The sequence below is a fragment of the Musca autumnalis genome, unplaced genomic scaffold (genome assembly GCF_047663935.1).
Source record: "Musca autumnalis isolate F117 unplaced genomic scaffold, ASM4766393v1 scaffold_4, whole genome shotgun sequence".
NCBI lineage: Eukaryota > Metazoa > Arthropoda > Insecta > Diptera > Muscidae > Musca > Musca autumnalis.
Genome location: NW_027411977.1, coordinates 43,239,636 through 43,256,112, shown reverse-complemented (window position 1 = coordinate 43,256,112; position 16,477 = coordinate 43,239,636). Strand labels below are relative to the sequence as shown.

Below are 16,477 nucleotides of genomic sequence, written 5' to 3'. Positions count from 1 at the left end.
TAAGGCCTGCTCTTGACTAACTTTGATTTCTTTTCAAGCAACTTGCAATCGCTGTCTCAATTACGACGGTAAAAGTTTTTTCGCAAGTCCCTACTTCTTGGGAAAAAAACCCGATAGTTGTAAAAAACTCCTATAGCACAATATGTAGTAGCTGGAGAGCACAATAACTATCAAACTGATAAACCGAGTTGGTCCAAAATTTGGCCTTCGACATATTTTGCCCAAACTTAGTTTAACTTCTAAAATGGTCCACATCGGTCCTCTCCTTAGGATACCTCCCAAACAAAAGTTCAACATTTGAGGCCAAGTGCAGTGTGGGGTCTGTTCGGAGATCCTTTGGAAATTTATACCGATGATGTTCTTTGTGGTCCTGTTTACAGCCATATTATGTTTTCCGTGGACAAGTCCATGCTTCCTGGCATATTGGGCCAACAGTAACCCACTAAAATGACTAGTGGGCGCGATATCTATCGAAAAAATATGACTCTCAAAATAAGATGCACTTCCGTTATGCACTATGTCGGTCCATTCCCTAATCCGCAAAACTTTTGCACTTTAATCCTAATCCACATTTTTGTCGGCAAGTTCATATGTCCAAAAAGTACCACAAAATTCTGAAACGACCCTAAATACATTCGATCTGTCCGTAGATGAAAGTTCCAATTCACATAGGCTGAGGGTATATATCTGTCGGCAAAGCCGACTGATACTTTTTTACTTGTTTTCCTCTTCGCTTGCTACGTTGGTTAACAATAACCAAGCACGGAATACACGTGTTTTACCGCATACACACCACCAAAGCTTCTCCGTCTCCTATTACACCATTGGTGCTCGCTTCCTTAGGGTAACGTAAGGAAGAAACCACACGTATTCTCTCTTTATTTCTGATTTACCATTGCTTAGCAATGGGGAGAGTGTCTTACCACTACTAATACATCAACTATGAGCACCACTGTATTACACCATACACCATAGGTCATTGATGCTAAAATTATTTTGATCATTTGTTTCTCTGTGATGAGGCGACTCCTAGCCTCATCACTACAATGCAGCCCAAGAAAACCTAAGGAAAAACCCAAGAACGAAAACACGCGGGTGATGTGTCTTCTTCGACGGTTCGAAAGAAACTCAAATTTTTATTTACTATTCTACAAAATATATAAAATTGTCCATACTCCCCGCCGTGAAAAGATCCTAATCTTTTAACAATTGTATGTATTAGTATCTTATCTTTTACAAACTAAATTTTTTAGTAATATTGCAATTACATTTAATTTTGTAGCTGCTGAAGGCATTACTTATATTCTAAAACTAATTATATGAATGCAACAATTATTATAACTTAATTCTAGGTGATGGCACCCAACACCTTCAGCAACCAGCTCGGACGGGGACTTCTTTTCCATTGCTTAATTACATGGTAAATCCATTTTCTTCGTAGAGGATAATTTGAAACATTGCTAGCGTCAGCTCTGGTTGTGCGATAACCGGTAACTTCTTCATTGGCATTAAACATCGATGCCTTTTTGCTAGCGCCACCTTGTATTTCTTGTGATTTCATAACCATGTGGATCGGAGGTTCATATGTTGCACTAACTCTCAATTTGTTGATATCACCCTCAATGGTGCCTGAGCGATGGAAATTGACGTCATTCTCTTTGTCATTAGCATTAGGTTTAAATTGGAAACCACCGATATGTACTTCTTTAGTACCTTTCTTCAGTACCATTTCTTCAAGATCACTTTGGGAAATTTCGATGTGATCTTTCTCCCTGCTGGGTTGACTCATATCTTCTTCGTTCCACAGTAATTTGTCGTACATAGCACTTTCTTCTTGTAGTTGTTGTTGTGCCATTCCATTTTGTAGACGTCGCAATTCATCTTCCAGATTTACTACCTCAGCAGCATGGCATGTCCGTTCCTGTTGGATCAATTCCTCCAAATCACGATTACGGGTATTCAATGCAGCATTTGTAGCTTCCAACTCATTAATGCGACTATTCAAGCTATGATTGGCTTCAGCTTGAAGACTATTAATCTCTTGTTGGTACATCATTTCAAGTTTGCGCATTTGTTCTTCGTGTTGTTCACGCAACTGTTGTAACACTGCACTGATTTCAGCTTGGTGGCGAGAATGTATTTCATCAATTTCTCGCAAATCACTTTGCTCCTTAAACGTGAGTTCTTCGCGTAGACTCTGAATGCGGTTTTGCAAATCCGTACGGATCATAGATTCAGCGTTTAAATATTTACGAGCTTCGTCCAATTGTTGTCGTAGACACTCCGATTCTTTCTGCACTTCACAAAGATTTTCCACAGCCTTTTCCTTTTCAGCATAAGCAGCATTGTATTTGACGGTAACGTCAGTGACCTGTGACTCATACATGCGAGCCTTTTCTTCAGCAAGTCGGCAGTCCTTGATTTGTTGATCCAATTTGGACTTAAATTGCTCATTTTCTTCACGTAATCGATTTGTTTCACTTTTTAATTTTCGCGAAACATCCACGCACGCGTTTTCATTCTCAGTTTTCGAGCTCCTAACAACTTCCTGTATAGGCCCTAAACTACCTGAGAACTGTGCCTCATAATTTATGTTCACCTTTTTTGGTGCTACTCTTGAAATGTTCCCACTTCTTACTATTTGGTAACAAATTTGCAGATAATGGTAATGACTTGTGTAGTCACCCTCTATCCCTACTACCTCCAAATATCGCACGTAATGTGACAATAATGACTGATAACTCTTTTCGAAGTCTTTTGTTCTTGAGAAAAGAGCTTTTCTAATCTCCCCCCAAAAATCAAAAGAAGCATCTACTAAATTAATTGTTTCCCTAATATTTGGCGGTCCTGTTTGGAGCAGTCCGGATTTCTTTCCACACTGTTCCGATGAACTTAAGCTGTTCACCTCAGCTATAAAATCTACATTATGTAAACGTGGCACTTCTATAGGCACAAACAAACCCATAGCTTCCATGTTTTCCTCTATGCTTTTAACGGCATATTGCACTCCCACAGCGAATATGCAATGATCGTATGGTACTTTTTCCATACGTCGGAGCTCCCTTTCGTTACCTAAAAAGTCCGTTCTTGCTTCCGCGAAAGAACTAACTATTTTGGAACACTTTTCCCTAATTTCCTTGGCTACACTTGTTTGAGCAATTTTGTATATTTGTAAATCAATGGACACTATATACTCGCCCAACATCCTTTGATGTTGGATGAATTCTTCGAAATTCATTTTCGCGAGCTATATTTTTTGTCACTTTATTATTTTTTTTTTTTATTTGTTATTAAAATTGACCTAACATACTCTTTGCTTCGAGTATGCGTCTTTTAATAACCTAACACAGTCACTTTTTTCTACAGCACTGCACTACACGTATAAACTACACAACGTTCTCCTTTGGAACTGCGAGCCTACCACGTCACTTAAATAGCGGATCTATTACGTGTTTTTACTAAACATATAACAATCACTTTGGGGTCACCAAATGATGAGGCGACTCCTAGCCTCATCACTACAATGCAGCCCAAGAAAACCTAAGGAAAAACCCAAGAACGAAAACACGCGGGTGATGTGTCTTCTTCGACGGTTCGAAAGAAACTCAAATTTTTATTTACTATTCTACAAAATATTTACAACTCTTAAAACTAACACACACAGACAATACATTTAGTAATGTACGCTGTGTACATAAATACATCATGCACACCACGCACACACTGCGTTGCGGGTGATAAGAAACATACACTATTTTATTACCGACCCTTTCTATTTATGGCCGACATCTGTTATGTGTAAAGATAGCACATTGGTGCGTTGACTAAAATCTACCTGACACCATTAAAAACAATTCTATAAAATTGTCCACTCTGAGAGTGCCTTTCCTTTGCTAAACCACAGCAGATGAGAAAAAAAGAGAACGTGTGTTGTTGTTGTAGTCACGTTAACGTATATGGATGATCTTGGCTGCCATAGGTGAACACGATGAGTACTCGCCTTTACGTTTTCGTACGATTCACCATACAAATGCTCTCTTCGTGTTCATCATTGCCATACACACAGCTCTTTATTATAAAACAACATCCAGCAGCCGCGAGAGCCCTATTCTTACTCTCTTTGACAAAAATCCTCTCTCCACCCATAAAAAATATCTTCTAACATAAAAAATATGCTGGTACCTAAAGAAATAAACACATATATTTTATAAAATTTTGCAAGCATATATTTTTTGGACACAAACAAATTATGCTTAGATCCAAATATATATTTGTTTGCAATCAGTCCCAAACAAATATTTGTTTAGATCCAAACATATTTCTAACATATATTTTTCTGTGTGCATGTACATCCGCTAGTGTGCAAACTACGTCTAAAGAGTCCGGACACTTCAGGAGCAGATTCACATATCATGGTCCTTAAAACGGGGGTTGTGAGGTCGTCAAATTTAGAAGGGTTTGTTTCTCTTTGTATTTTTGCAAAGTAGGGTGCTTTTTTAATGGGGATGTGTTACTAACCGGACGGTTTACCCAACTTTTTACCGTTCTTATGGGTGAACGTGTGGCTCAAACACCACTGGAAGGTCAGTGTCCACTTGAGATGAAAGAGGGACCAAGGTAAGTCCTTACTTACTTACTTAGTTGGCCCATTACAGAACATTTGTTCTATAGACCGAACTAAGAAAAGATCTCCATTCCTCTCTGTTTTTCGCTTGACTTTTTGGAATACCGCGCCTTTCCATTTCTTCATCCACTTGTTTGCTCCATCGAAGCTTAGGCCTGCCGATTCTGCGTGCACCGCCATGTGGCATGTATTCATACGCCTTTTTAGCGGGTTCATCATCGCTCATTCTCATGATATGGCCTAGCCAACGCAATCGTTGCATCTCGATACGTTTAACTATATGCATGTCTTTGTATAGCTTATATAGCTCGTGGTTCATACGACGTCGATATTCACCGTCAACGCAAATCGGCCCGTAGATCTTTCGAAGAATTTTCCTCTCAAACACACCCTCTCAAACACACCAAGCACTGCCTTATCTGCTTGCGCAAGTACCCATGCTTCGGAGCCATACATTAGCACGGGTAGTATCAGCGTTTTGTATAGTGTTATTTTTGTTTGACGAGATGTGGCTTTGTTTTTAAATTGCTTACTTAATCCATAGTAGCATCTGTTGGCCAATACAATTCTTCTTCTTATTTCACAACTGATGTTGTTTGTTGTGTTTATGGCAGTGCCGAGGTAGACGAAGTCTTTAACTACCTCAAAATTGTAGGTACCAACTTCTACGGTTGGTCCGAGCTCTATGGACGCTTTGCGCGTCGACACCATCAATTTGGTCTTTTCGCCGTTTACCGCCAGACCCACTTTCGCAGATTCTGCTTCGACCTTCCTAAAGGTATCAGTTACTTCCTTTACTGATCGTCCCATGATGTCTATGTCATCAGCATAGGCAAGTAACATGTGGCTATTGGTGTAAATTGTGCCATTTCTTTTGACATTTGCATCTCGTATTACCTTTTCCAGCAAAATGTTGAACAGGTCACACGAAAGGCTGTCTCCTTGTCTGAAACCTCTTTTGGTACAAAATTCTTCGGAGAGGTTCTTTCCAATTTTAACTGAGGACCTAGTATCAGTTAAAGTCATCTTACAAAGCCGGATGAGCTTTGCGGGGATACCAAATTCAGACATTGCGTGAAATACCTTTGATCGGAGGGGACTGTCGAATGCTGCTTTATAATCGACAAAAAGGTGAAATATGTCGATCTGCATCTCTTGGGTCTTCTCTAGGATTTGCCGCAGGGTAAATATCTGGTCAATGGTGGACTTGCCAGGTCTAAAGCCACATTGGTATGGTCCAATTATTTCGTTGACCATTGGCTTTAGTCGTTCGCACAATATCCCTGACACTATCTTATAGGCAATAGGGAGAAGACTTATGCCCCTATAGTTTGAGCATACAGTCTTATCTCCTTTCTTGTGGACGGGACATAGGATGCTCAGGTTCCAATCATCGGGTACGCGTTCTTCCTGCCAGATGGTGCTAACTAGCTGATGCATACACCTTATCAGCGCGTCGCCTCCGGTTTTAAACAACTCGGCTGGTAAGCCATCGGCTCCTGCTGCTTTATTATTCTTCAGCCGGTTGATTGCTGTTTTTACCTCATCTTGGCCGGGCGGTATACATTCTATACCATCTTCTGGGATTGGATCTGTGGTATCATCGTCTTCGCTACTATTGGATACCAGCAGATTGGAGAAATGTTCCTTCCATATCCTGAGCACGCTATCTGTATCTGTTACCAGATTACCTTGCTGGTCTCTACAGGAGGATGTGCCTGTACCAAAGCCATCTGTTTGATGTTTCACTCTTTGGTAGAATTTTCGGACTTCATTCTGTCTCCTGTACATCTCGATTTTTTCACACTCCCGCTTATCCATTTCTCTCTTTTTCTTGCGGAAAAGCCGTTTCTCTTCTCTCCTTTTCTCCCGATATCTCTCTCGTGCGCTACGCGTTGCTACTGATTGTAAAGTAGCTCTATATGCCGCATTTTTCTCTTCGGTAGCAGCACGACACTCCTGGTCATACCATGAATTCCTTTGTGGAGGTCTCTGGAATCCAAGTATGGATTTTGCGGCTGTTTGCATGGAGTGGGCAATATGCTGCCATTGTGTTGTTATGTTATCGGGACAAGGAGTGCTCGCGTTAAGCAATTGGGCTAGTTGAGTGGAATATGCTGTGGCTATCTGTTGTGTTTGCAGCTTATCGATGTCCAACTTCCGCGTTGAGTCTGTTCGTGCTTTATTTGCAACGTTTAGACGGGTACGTACCTTTGCTGCAACAAGGTAGTGGTCCGAATCAATGTTTGCGCCTCGGAACGATCGTACATCCAACACGCTGGATGAATGTCTTCCATCTATTACAACATGATCAATTTGATTACTTGTTCTTTGATCTGGAGACAGCCAGGTGCCCTTATGAATATCGAGATGATTAAATCTGGTACTGCTAACTACCATGTTTTTTGCAGCTGCAAAGTCTATCAGCCTCATACCATTGTCAGATGTTTCACTATGGAGACTGAATTTCTCGACTGTTGGGCCAAAGATATTCTCCTTTCCAATTTTGGCATTAAAATCGCCTAGAATGATTTTAATGTCATGGGCAGGGCAACGGTCATATGTTTCTTCTAAGCGCTCGTAAAATATATCTTTGGTCTGTTCGTCCTTTTCTTCAGTGGGAGCATGAGCACAAATAAAGCTGATGTTGAAGAATTTAGCTTTTATTCGAATTGCAGCAAGTCTTTCATTCACTGGGGTGAAGCTGGATACCAGATGTTTTAGTCTCCGACTAACTACGAATCCGCAACCAAATTCATGCTTTACGTCATGGCAGCTATAATACAGTGCGTCACCTTTAGGTGTTGTTGTGACGCCTTTCCCAATCCATCGTATTTCCTGTATGGCAGTAATATCGGCCTTGTACTTTTCAAGTACGTCTGCCAATGCGAAGACTGCACCTTCTCTATAAAGAGTGCGAACATTCCAGGTGCAGATTCGCAGATCATGGTCCTTAAAACGTTTGCGGGGTTCGTCAACTTTAGAGGGGTTTGTTTTTCTTTTCTTTCGTTTTTTCATAGTAGGATGTTTTTTCTAGGGGAGGGTTACTAACCCGACGCCCAAACCCAAGTTTTTAACGTTCTTATGGGTGAACGCGCGGCACATGTTAGCTCACTACCTTTAACGGGTGTTAAAGGCAGTTCCCCAGGTGACACCACGGGGAGGTCAGTGTCCACTTGAGATGAAAGAGGGACCAAGATAGATCCTGGGCTTTGCCATGTTAAAGCCAGTCAAGACCATTGCTTGGTATCATTCATCCCTTACGTCACCCAGGTAAGTCCTTGGTTTGTCATATTAAAGCGGGTTCGGATCTTTGCTTGGGATTTTGCCTTTTTACTTTCCTAACCTCAATGTTAATATTTCCCCTGTATTCATAGCCATCTCTTTATTCAGTGGATTTAACTTAAATGTCCTATTTAGTGTTTCAGCATCCATTGTTTTTAATATTCCGTACAATTTCTTTAGGATAATGGAATACCGCCAAGAAGTTCCAATGCCACGGTGATAATACGTTCCGATCCTATGAAGAGCATGCCTATAAAACCACGCTTTACTCAACAACTTTACAAGGGAACTATAAACATAGATTTCTCCATGAATCCCATACGCATGCAGCTAATCAATGGTTCCTATACTCCTCAAGTGAGTTATACGCTGATGGGAAATGCAACTGAGGGATTTGAATTTGTCGATCACAAGGATGGTAGCGTTGAAATTCAATGGAATGCCATGTTATTTGATCCCTCATTTATAATTCAACACAAGAAATGGGAACTCACAATGAGGGTACAACATTCGCAAATGGCTGAGTTTAGTGTGGCATCGATAATTATTGAATTGGCAGATTTGCAGAGTAAGTTAGTTAGCCTTGAGGATTCATAGTTTTCAAATAATTATTATTGTAATTTTTCTTCTCCAGGTTCATTCCATTTCATGAGCACTTACTATGATGGCCACATTGATGAAATGGGGCAGATACAATTAATGCCCATTATATTTTTCCCAGTTATGTATAAACCGGATTTGATATTTTCCTTTCTGGAAAATCCCCACAATATGTTTAACGTTTCCAATACAAGTTTTCAAGTACATATTACTCCCATGAGGAACTTTACTTTGAATGCCTTTGCTGCAGATTCTTATGTTAAATTAACTTTAAAAGCAGCATGGAAAGAATTATCTGCCATCACTTATATTATCTTAGAATTACCAAAGAAGCAGAACAATAACAGTCTCGCTCAACAACAGATGTTCCAATTTCAAAAACCTCTCTATATGGGTAATTTGACGGCAGGTCATAAATTGCAAATGGAAACCATTGTCTTGCAAACAGATGTTAGGAACGTGAACACCACAACTCAATCAAGAGAATTTAGTTTAAGTGGTGATGGTAGCCAAGTGTTTCGTCTTCTAATTGTCAATGATAATCAACTGCAACTCCAAGTAAAGCCAACGGAAATTGGTAAAGAACTGCAATTACCAACACCTACAATATTGGTTTTGCAAGGCAAACACGGAAATTTGACCGCATATTGTACAATAATTATTAAAAGTCCTCAAGTGGTGGAGAATAAGACAACTGTTTTCCTTAGCCATTCGCTTATAGGCAAATTAAATATTGTTAATGATACTCAGTTACTTGCCATGGACCCGTTGGATCTTGAACCTTTAGATAATTTGAAAAGATACAACTTTTATTTAGAAGGAGGTAAGTTTGGAATTCGATTGCTGGCAAAATTTTTGGAACATTTTATGTTTATATATTTAATTTTAGATGTGGCGGAGAATTTTGAACTGAAAGAAAATGTAACATCGTTGAAATTGAACTTGCTTTTGAAGCATCCAGTTTTGGATAAAATATTAGACGAAAGAAGTATTCTAATGCTGTACATTCATGCCAGGATGGATAGATCACTGAATGCAACTGACAGCGTAATGGTGTTTATTGAACTTCCAAGAAAAGGTAAGAATTTAGTTCTTCACAAATACATTTCATAGAAAAGATGCCGTAAATATTCCTAAAACGTACTCACAAATATCTGTTAATGTCATCTGTGGATGTACAGTATGCAAAGTTCATATTCGTACACCCCTAACAAATGAATAAAATCGTTATTAATTCCATATTTTATGCGCGAATATGAAATAATTGATAGGAATTACCATAACGAAGAAAGATTTAATAATATCAAAACAAATTTTTAATTTATTCCGTCATTTAGGTATAGATGGCGCCTGTGTGGGTGGCAAAATTCGTATTCGTACACCTGTAATCACTATATATTTGGAGTTTTTAAGGATTTTCAAAGCAAAATAACGCAAATTTTTGTTTTAGTCTTCTTTTTGAATGCCTCTGCTACAGAAATACTTAAAAATAACGGTAATTTTATTTAATTTTGCATGAATAAAAAGTCGGAGGAATATTTATAATCCTTAAGAAAAATGTGGTAGATATGATTAGCTATTGCAATTTATTCCCGAAATGTTGACGAAAATAGCTAATAGCAGTCCTTCTGTAACAATATTTGAGGTCTAATATGAAAATAAATGTTGTCTGCGTTTGGAAATGCAAAGAAACGTAATCCGGGCTTAGGTAAAGTAAACACATTTTTGGTTTTTACTTGGTAAAAATCGGAAGTTTCGTTTTATATTTGACATAAAATGTATTGAAGTTTTAGAATACGTTTTCGAAAATCATTTTATGCCGAAAACTGTGAGAAATTATGAAGAAAAATGAAACTGTACAAGTTTTCATACTGTCTGCGTACAACTGAAATTCTACCTTTACTATGAACGAGGGTTATGGCTGCCGAATTGCGAAAATAGTGGTTTTTACTCCTTGAGTATTATATTTCTTTTCCAAAGGATCCAAAATGAGTACAAAAATGTCAAAAGAATGAAGTAAATTGTCCAGGAAAGAACGTGGGGTAACCTTTTGATGAAATTCATTATTTCTGGGGAAATTTTCTTCCTTAAAATTTTTATTATTCCTCGTAATTTCCGATATTTCTTGACATAAAATGATTTTCGAAACCGTATTCTAAAACTTCAATACATTTTATGTCAAATTTAAAACGAAACTTTCGATTTTTACCAAGTCAAAACCAAAACTGTGTTTATTTTACCTAGGCCCGGATTACGTTTCTTTGCATTCCCAAACGCTGACAACATTTATTTTCATATTAGACCTCGAATATTGTTAGAGAAGGACTGCTATAAGCTATTTTCGTCAAAAATTCGGGAATAAATTGTAATAGCTAATCATATCTACCACATTTTTCTTAAGGATTTTAAATATTCCTCTGATTTTTTGTTCATGCTAAATTTTTAATAAAATTACCGTTATTTTTAAATATTTCTATAGCAGAGGCATTCAAAAAGAAGACTAAAACAAAAATTTGCGGTATTTTGCTTTGAAAATCCTTAAAATCTCCAAATATATAGTGATTACAGGTGTACGAATACGAATTTTGCCACCCACACAGGCGCCATCTATACCAAAATGACGGAATAAATTAAAAATTTGTTTTGATATTCTTAAATCTTTCTTCGTTATGGTAATTTCTATCAATTATTTCATATTCGCACATAAAATATGGAATTAATAACGATTTTATTCATTTTTTAGGGGTGTACGAATATGAACTTTGCATACTGTATATAAATAACATTTAAAACTCCATTTTAATCGAAAATATTTATGCTTATGAACTTAACCCGAAATATTGGGAAATTTCATTGGTTACATCCGAGGAAGTATTGTCTTCCCCTAGCAAAAACAATATTATAATGTTCTATGTAGTCATGATCACAGCGACTACCCGTTATTTCAACACGGTTCGGGAAGTGACCTTAAAATTATTTTTTTTAGAGATTTTGGGTCTTTATTTCGGGAGTATAGGCCTGCCCAAGAAAACCATTATATCGTTGTGAATTACAAGGAATATCTTCAATGAAAATTTAACTGTAAATAAGCGAAAATTTTAAAATTTACTTAGGGAAGTACGTCTAAAAGAAATATAATAATGTGGAAAGTTTTAGCCAAATCGGATGCTCACATCGCACAGTGGTTCAGATTCGTTTTTATACCCTCCACCATATGGAGGGTATAATTAAATTTGTCATTCCGTTTGTAACACATCGAAATATTCATCGGAGACCCTATAAAGTATATATATTATTGCTTAACATAAAATTCTATGTAGATTTAACCATGTCCGTCTGTCCGTCTGTTGAAATCAAGATACAACTCGCAATTTTAATGATAGAGAGTCAATATTTGGTACAGAAGTTTTTATTACTTGCATTGAAAATGGGATATATCGGTCCACGTTTTGATATAGCCCCCATAGAACGGTACCTCCCGATATTCGGTATTTTGAAGGTTTAAGCTTCATTATCCCACCAAAATGGTTGAAATTTGTTAATTAGTCTTCTTTGAGGATATAAATTTTATATTTTATATTATAAAACGTTCCACCTGAAATTTGTTGGTATAGGTCCACGCCTTTATATAGCCCCATTTCTGACTGAAATTCGTCGGTATAGGTGCACGTTTCGATATAACCTCCTAGAACAATACCTCCTGATGCATGAAAAAGGACCAAATTAGGTCTAGTAGTTACACAAGAATTCAATGCCAAAGTTCATATTTGGTATCAAAATGTGCGTGTTTTTGAGTTACTCAAATGTTCCAATCTATTAAAAAAGGTCAGGCACCAATAAAAGCCCAGCAAAATTTGAAGGAAGGGGTTCCATGCGATGACGTGATTTCATAGCATCTTTTGCATTGGTTTAAACGAAGTCGTGAAAGATCCGATCTTTTCATTAGGATTTGAACCAATGCAAAGGAATTCGTGAAAGATCCGATCTTTTCATCAGCTTTTGAACCCATTCCATCGATCCAATAGAGATGAATTTTGTGTTTTTATTTATACAATTTTTTCTAAATATATAAGATTAATTATTTTAAATAGGCTTGATGTTGTCGGAGACTCAAAATCACAACCAACGTTGTTAAAACTCTCGTCGTAATGATAATGTCATTGCAAAGGGTTGGTGAAAATGACATGCCAAAGCATTGGTGGAAATGACATGCCAAAGCATTGGTGAAAATGACATGTCAAAGCATTGGTGTAAATGACATGCTTTGGATCCAAAAATGAATAGCATCTTTTGGGGTCCACGCTCATATACAATTCATCGATGAAGATGCTAAAAAGATGACATGCCAGCTCACTTGCACCCATGATTTAATGGCATCTTTGGCATCGAACATTTTGCTGGAGACCATAATAATATAACAAATTTTATTGTACAACGCATTTTTACACCCTCAGCATTTATTATGCTACACGGTGCGCCTTAACTAAATTTAAAGGAAACGTGCTTACATCAGGGAAGTTTTTGCGGATTCTGAAACTACAATGTTCATAGATGAGAAAAATCAAAAAAATCGATGGAGGGATTTTTAAAAAATCGCGATCAAAGTTCACATTTTTGCAAGCCGCTAGTCGTATCGTAATGAGACTAAAGAAAATGTTGTAGTAGGGTCTACAAGATTGGCCTTTATGACTTTTTCCTTGGATTTACCATTTTTGAGATATTGAAGTTCAAATTGGGACAATGGACTGACCGTATCGCCTCCTTATAAAACAATTTCATGAACGGAGCGCCTTAACTAACATTAAGTGAAAACAGCTTACATCTGGGATGTTTTTGTGGATTCTGAAACAGCAATGTTGTTGGATGAGAAAAGTCCAAAAACAAGAAAAAAATCGATGTAGGGATTTTTAAATAAGTCGCGGTCAAAGTTCACATTTTTAGGTTTAATTTAGGTGTTCGCGATTTTGTTTGGAAACCGCAAGTCCTATCGAAATGGAGCTAAAGAAAATGTTGTAGCTGTGAAAATTCTCTAGAGAATTGACGTCAATGATTTGTTCCCAGGTTGTAACATTTTGGAAATAAAGAAGCTCATGTTACATTTTTAGGTTTTTGGTTTGGGTTTCGCGTTTTTGCATGAATACGGCAAGTCTTATCGATATGGGACCCGAGAAAATCTTATAGCTGTGAAAATTCTCTACAAGATTGATTATGTGATTTTTCTTACTACAACATTGTCTTTAGTACCATCAAGATACGACTTGCGGTTTCCAAGCAAAATCGTGAAAACCTAAAAAGCCCTAATAACGTGAACTTTGACCGCGATTTATTTGAAAATCACTCCGGCGATTTTTTTGTTTTTTGATTTTTCTCATCTATGAATATAGTTTCAGAATCCGCAAAAACGTTCCAGGTGTAAGAACCTTTCATTTAAATCTAGTTAAGGCGCACCGTGGCTGACGAGGATATGAGTGAATATCAAAAAAATTTAGTTTCCATGAAGACAATTGCACTTTTATAATCAGTGTTCGAAAATAAATGCTTAAGTGTTCCATACGCCATTTTTGACTTTTTGAGATACAGGTGGTTTCTAGGGTTTTGCGATATGCTCTTTCTGAATTTCTAGTCGGCTTTCTCCTATCTGCTCTAGTTTCCGAGATATCCACGCATCGACGCGAAAGTTTAAACGTTTTTCAGTTATGAAATTAATTTTTAAAAAACTTACAAGTTTAAAAACATATTTCAAAAATCAGAACTTCAATTTTCGATTTAGAAGTATTTGATTTATTGAGGCAAAGTTGGATAATTTTTTTGTCATTTTGTTCCATGTGATTAACAATATTTTACATTTATGTCATAATTGTGGATATGGAACAATTCGACAAAAATTCTTTTTTTAAAAAAATCTCTATAACTTTTATACTCCAATACATATTCCTTTATATTTTTGCAAATATGTTTTATATACTATATTTAATATTTCTAGTCAAAAATATAAATATTTTCTTTATCCAGCTCAATGCAGTTGTGAGGCAAAACATTAAAATGCGATTATCTCAAAACGGGAAAATGGCGTATGGAACACTTAGGCATGACACCGACGATGTGTGGCGGTCAGAGAGCACGATAATTCTCGAACTGTTCAACCGATTTGGTCCAACATTTGGTCTTCGTCATATTATATCCAAACTTAGTTTCATTGACAATACCGGTCCACAACTTTCGGTACTTCTCCCCAATGTTTAAAAAATGTCACTAGAATGCTAGGACGATATCACTTGAATGAGGCAAACAATTTGGTCCAAACTTTGGATCTCCTAATATTTTATCAAAATTTAGTTTAACTTCTAAAATGGCCAATATTGGTCCTCCCTAAGGGTACCTGCCCTACAAAAGTTCAACATTTGTGTATTAGTGCAGTTAATTCCTAATCCACGTTTTTGTCGGCAAGTTCAAAAGTCTAAAAATGGCCACAAAATTCTGAAGAGACCTTAAACACATTCGATCTGTCCGGAGGTGAAAGTTTCGCTTCACATTGGCTGAGGGTATATATCTGTCGGCAAAACCGACTGACACCTTTTTGAGATATTGAGAGTTCAAATTGGGACAATGGACTGACTGCATTGCCTCAATGTCAAGTACGGAGCGCCTTAACAAATTTTAAGTGAAAACAGCTTACATCTGGGATGTTTTTGTGGATTCTGAAACAGCAATGTTGTTGGATGAGAAGAATCCAAAAACAAGAAAAAATCGATATAGGGATTTTTAAGTAAGTCGCGGTCAAAGTTCACATTTTTAGGTTTATTTTAGGTTTTCGCGATTTTGCTTGGTAACGGCAAGTCCTATCGAAATGTAGGTAAGGAAAATGTTGTAGCTGTGAAAGTTCTCTAGAGGATTAACGTCAATGATTTGTTCCCAGGTTGTACCATTTTTGAGATAAAGAAGCTCTGGTTACATTTTTTAGGTTCTTTCTTAGGGTTTCGCGATTTTTCATGAATAAGGCAAGTCTTATCGATATCCTGATAAAATCTTATAGCTGTGAAAATTCTCTACAAGATTGATTATGTGAATTTTTCTTAGGCTGTACCATTTTTTAGATATATAAGTTTAAGTTAGGAAATTACAGTCCTGGCATTGTTTTATAAGGACACGATACAGTCAGTCTATTGTCCCAATTTGAACTTCAAAATCTTAAAATTGGTAAATCCTAGGAGAAAGTCATAAAGGTCAATATTGTAGAGAATTTCACCTACTACAACATTTTCTTTAGTCCCATCAAGATACGACTCGTGGTTTCCAAGCAAAATCGTGAAAACCTAAAAAACCCTAAAAATGTGAACTTTGACCGCGATTTATTTTAAAATCCCTTCGGCGATTTTTTTTTTTGTTTTTTGATTTTTCTCATCTATGAACAACGTAGTTTCAGAATCCGCAAAAACTTTCCAGGTGTAAGCACCTTTCATTTAAATCTAGTTAAGGCGCACCGTGGCTAACGAGGATATATACACTTTCATACTGGCAAAATGTGATTCATCGAAATAATGGTTTTAGACCCTCACACAGTGGATCCACTTTTCTGGAGAAAGTGGCCAAAAATATTTAGTGTGTAAAAATGAAGCCAATGCGCTGGTTACAGCTTTGTGCTGCTGCGAAGAGTGTTTTAAGAAACCACGAGCGTAATATGAACAACATCGGCCAATATTTTGGTATAGCCCCCATATAACGGTACCTTCTGATATTCGGTACTTTGAGGATTTAAGCCACCATTTCCTTCCAAATTAGTTGTAATTTGGTACTTGAGGTTTCTAGTGGTCACTAAACCTTGTGGTTTAGGTTCACGTTTAGGTATAGGCCCCTTTTAAGGTACCTCCCGATTTTCAGTATTTTGGGGGTTTAAAGCTACATTTTCTGGCCAAATTAGGTGTCATTTGGTATTTGAGGTTCCCAGTGGACACAAACATTCTCCACCAA

At 37.3% G+C, this 16,477-nt stretch overlaps 1 protein-coding gene across 1 annotated transcript in view; it reads left to right on the top strand.

Annotated features, from left to right (window-relative positions):
• LOC141401451 (uncharacterized) overlaps window positions 1–16,477 on the top strand; it is a 48,209-nt gene that overhangs the window by 17,374 nt on the left and 14,358 nt on the right. Inside the window, exons 4-6 of the mRNA XM_073981710.1 lie at window positions 8,090–8,477; window positions 8,544–9,332; window positions 9,399–9,587. Of these exons, the coding sequence (XP_073837811.1) occupies window positions 8,090–8,477; window positions 8,544–9,332; window positions 9,399–9,587 (1,366 nt within the window). The remainder of the gene's footprint in view (window positions 1–8,089; window positions 8,478–8,543; window positions 9,333–9,398; window positions 9,588–16,477) is intronic.